Below are 4,400 nucleotides of genomic sequence, written 5' to 3'. Positions count from 1 at the left end.
ACAGCATCAATCAATACAGTGTGGGGAAACGTGGCGGCGGCGGCGGTGGGGTTATTAATTGTTTGCCCGAGCCCCAGAAAATGTAATTAGTGCATTAAAATTGGGCCACAGGCTGCATTGCTGCACACCTACGCTTCATCCGAGCCATACATCATCCCCGTGCAGGGTCGCGCCTCTGATTGGCTCCATGTTTGGGGTTTTTTTTTTAGCAGGAAAGCAGCAGCAGCAGGAATCTAATCAACTTCTTTGCTGATCAAGCTGAAAGTGGCCACATTAATGTCATATGTGTTTTAGTTTTAATGTGTTATTGCAGCAGAGTGTCTCCTCCGGGTGAAACGTTCGCTCCGACGGCCGGTCAGTAATGATGATAGCATCTCTCCAGATGATGCTTCATGAGCTCAGGCTGACCTCCACCCTGGAATTAAGCAGCCACGTCTCGACTTTTAAATCAGCCGCTCTAATGAGAGGCCAGAAACATGCATTTATCGGCGCTAACGGCCTGTGTTTCTCTCTCTCTTCTCTCAGCTCTACAGCTCCGTGGACTTTGGCAGGAAATGGCAGCTCATCCACGAGCGCGTCACGCCGAACAGATTCTACTGGTGAGTCACCGGCTTCTTCTCCCTTCATCCCCCTCCTGCAAAGTTTTGTTTCGCTCAGGAATGCGGGAAGCGTCGCCGGCGTTCGGCGCCACCGAGCGAGTGATATTGATGGCTCGGAACAAGGCGCGCCACCGACTGGTGACGCCGCCGCCGCCGCCGAAGCGCTGCACGTTTTCCCAGCCCTTCCATACGACCAGGCGGGGATTAATCTGCTGCTCCTGAGCGTCCGAGGGCACTCCACTTCATTTCTGCTCATATCAGACGCATAAATACTGAATTACTATCTGCAGGAGGAGGGGAGTCGGATTTCTGCGGATGCATACATGCAGATGCAGAGTCGTGCAGCAGCGGTGACTAATAATGGATCCGGGACGTTGCTGTCGCTTCCCATCCAGTCACGTCTGCTGCTCACTCCCCCTGCAGTGCACCTACTACGTCTGAAAGTGCACAGTCATCACAAACGCAGGGCCGGATCTATTCCAGCTCGCTGCTCCTCTCCGAGGTGACGGGGGGTTTGTCCGGGATCGCCTCTGGCCGGCACCCGCCCCGGAAAAACTTGCATAAATCTGGAGCCGCTTCAGCGCCACTCCGGTGTAAATCCCCAACAACAATCCATCGCTGGCTTCGCCCTTCACCGCCAAAGCTTCAAGGACGCTGGATGGGGCCTGTGGCGGCGGCGGCGGCGGCCAGGCAGGGCTCCAGTTGGCCGCATTTAGACAATGGCTTCATCGGCCTCCAAGGGATATGAAACGCCGCCACAATGGGAGAGCCGCGTCCGTCCGGTCTAATCCGACGGCGGCGAAGTGAGCGAGAAAGCAAGATAGCGCTCAGAGATATGTCAGGGAGAGCGGTGGCAGTTTGCATCGTTGCTGGAAAGGATGGTTGAAAGTGGCGTTTACACTCGAACCGATTCATTTCAGACTTGGCACGACACCGTAAAGGCACAAAGAATTAAATAAATCACACAAAAACCTTGAAGTAATGTTGAGTCACCGCTTCCTGTTTGCTCTGAACCTTATTCTTCTTCTGAGAAACACCTTCACCGTCCTACGTTATCAGGATATTTAGTGCTCTGGTGTCTGGTTGCTGTTTTCTTCTGGCTTTCTGGTTTAATATATAATAAGTGTTTTAAATGCTAGAAGCTTCGTTAATGTTAGACACCTACAGTACTCAGTTGTTTATTGATTTGTTTTCGACACGCCACAACACCGTAAAGGCATGAAAATAAAAAAAAGATCAAAATAAAGTCTGAAAACGAGACGGATGAAGTAAATCTTACTCATTTCTGTCACTGTGTCTTGTTTGCTTCAAACCTCATTCTTATATTTATCCTTAGAAACCCCCCAAAACACATTCACTGTTCCACATTATTGTTTTATTTAATGTTTAATATATATTTTAATGTCCCACATTATTATATTGTTTAATGTTCTGGTCGTTTCTGTTTACTTTCTGTTTGCTTTCTGGTTTAATAAAGAAAAATACAAACTCTTTTAAAGGTTAGACACCAAATTTACTTATTTAAGGTTTGGATAAATATCATAGTTTGTTCCTCTACTTCTGAGCTGCAACGACATTTAGAGAGGAACGTAAATTACTGAGGTATTTATTGATTTATTGCCACAACACCGTAAAGGCATAAAAAGAAAACTAATCGCACACAATGAGAAAAATTTAATAAATTTATGTCTGAAAACAAGTAGAATAAAGTTTAACTTCCTATATTTTGAGTGGATTTGCGCAGTTATTGGTCGTTTTATTTTGGACGTGCCACAAAAAAAGAAGAAATCAAACATGAAATGAAAAAAATGTAACGTCTGAAAAGGAGTCGGATGATATTTGCTCCAAACCTGATGCTTATAACAGCTTAAGAAACCCAGAGAACAAATTCACTGCAATTTTTTTGTACATTTTCATAAATTGTTTTACACATTTTGAGATCTTCGTTCAGAATCTTTTCCTCTACGAACTGATAAGCATCGCCTCTTCGTGGTTGTACGAGTTTAGAATTTAAATTTCCTCCTGACTGAACATTATTTCTGCCATCCTGGAAAACAAAAACGGTCAAAATGTTGAGGCACTAACGTTGTCCAGTGCTTCTGCTAGCTGATATCTCCTGCTTCTCGGTTGAACAACTCATAAAATCTTTTTACGACGTACAGTGAATCTACGGCATCGACCCAAACAGAAGTCTAATCGTTCTGACGTTACGTCCAACTTTCTATGAAAAATCAACACCATATTATCTGTTCTATGTAATGATAGATGTGGTCTGGTCGGCAGTAATGACCCCAGACTCTGGGACTGAGGCCATTCAAGGCCCCTTGTTGGGGGTTTAGCTCCAACATTTGCTGCATCTCTTATTTACAATTTCCAAGCCGTGCAGTTTCCCGCCATCGTGGCTCTGATATCGCCAGATTCCACACAATCTCATCTGCATATAAATGATGAAAATATCTCCTCTGACACAATTCTTTGATGAGATACGTGCAAGAACATCACCGCTTCTCCCTGCGACTAAGGGCTTAAACGGAAAGTGTTTTCATATCAGATGATGGAAGGTCTGGATAGCCGAGACCGCTCTGACGAAAACAAGATGCAACACGTACGAGTAGCTTCTATAACAAGCCAGATAAGAGCCTACAAGTAAAAGTAGTGAGATTACCCTGAAAATAGCCTCCAGGACTCGTAGACTTATAAAGAAGCCTGTATGGCGGCGGCAGGCCTCGGCTCGATCTTTGTCCCCTCGTTTCTTTTCATCATCCTCACCTCCCTTTGAACCGGCTACTCTTGGATCTTTTTTCTTTCTTCCCCCTTCACATCCTCTTTCTATTAATTGTCAATACCTCCTCTCTGTCATTCTGCAGGTCCGTCGCCGGCCTCGACAAGGAGCCGGACCTGGTCCACATGGAGGCTCACACGCCGGATGGAAGTAAGTGTGGCGGCACAAAGCCGAGTAACGAACGGGTCTCTATAGGGGCGCATTCCTGCCGCAGAAAACAAGGCGTCCCCGGGGAAACGGCGGCGGCATCAATAAACCTGATTCCTGATGAATATGGCCTTTCTTCTGTTCCCCTTTCACTGTCTGAATGTCAGCGCCATAACTCTGAGCGCCAAGGTCTTCCATAGGGGACACAGGTGAAGCTGAGAGGACACAAGCTTCTTTTTTTCCCAGTTTTTATACGTTTCTCATAGCGCTGCAGCGTGACTGACAGGCCGAGATGCTTGTTTGTGGCACCTGCACAATGAGAATAAATCAGGTGCTACAAAGAGAAGCAAATTAGTCAGAGAGAAATGTCAAGTTAGAGATATCTAATTGAGAGGAAACGTTTAGCGTATAAAGAACAGCTTATCAGGAGGGCTTTGCTGCCGCTCTACCAACGTGTCTTCCTGTGCGACAGATGTGCAGTACGTCACGTGCCGGGTCCAGATGTGCACGGAGGCCAACAGGAACTACCCCTTCCACGGATTCGTCGACATCAGCTCCTTGGTGGTGCAGGACGACTACATATTCATCCAGGTACGGTCGCCAGCTGCTGCGCGATGGATTATGCAAATGTGAAAATGTGTAAAACATGTTGCGTATCGATCGGGGAGCTCCTATAAAGTCGCTTATATGTTTACAGTCGGATGCAGGTTGTGAGTTTTTCTGGGTTTTCACGGCTCACTGTGCCGCATGCTAATGCTCCGAGCTAAGCCGCCACGAGTTAGAACCGTCTTCTGGTAGCTTTTGGTCGACATGTGAGGAAACTGGGTGAAAGACATCCAGCAGGAGTCGTTCAGTTCAGCAGTCCAGCTTTA

General features: G+C 46.7%; 1 protein-coding gene across 1 annotated transcript in view; it reads left to right on the top strand.

Annotated features, from left to right (window-relative positions):
• Positions 1 to 525: 525 nt before the first annotated feature.
• The window catches only part of sorcs3a (sortilin related VPS10 domain containing receptor 3a), a gene marked incomplete at its 5' end in the record, with an annotated part of 95,461 nt that continues 91,586 nt past the window's right edge, over positions 526 to 4,400 (top strand). Inside the window, 3 exons of the mRNA XM_008302132.1 lie at positions 526 to 599; positions 3,467 to 3,531; positions 4,001 to 4,119. Of these exons, the coding sequence (XP_008300354.1) occupies positions 526 to 599; positions 3,467 to 3,531; positions 4,001 to 4,119 (258 nt within the window). The remainder of the gene's footprint in view (positions 600 to 3,466; positions 3,532 to 4,000; positions 4,120 to 4,400) is intronic.

Source organism: Stegastes partitus, unplaced genomic scaffold, assembly GCF_000690725.1.
Source record: "Stegastes partitus isolate 25-593 unplaced genomic scaffold, Stegastes_partitus-1.0.2 Scaffold1764, whole genome shotgun sequence".
In the NCBI taxonomy this organism is placed as follows: domain Eukaryota; kingdom Metazoa; phylum Chordata; class Actinopteri; family Pomacentridae; genus Stegastes; species Stegastes partitus.
Note: the sequence above shows the minus strand (reverse complement) of the source record. Positions and strands in the feature narration are given on the sequence as shown.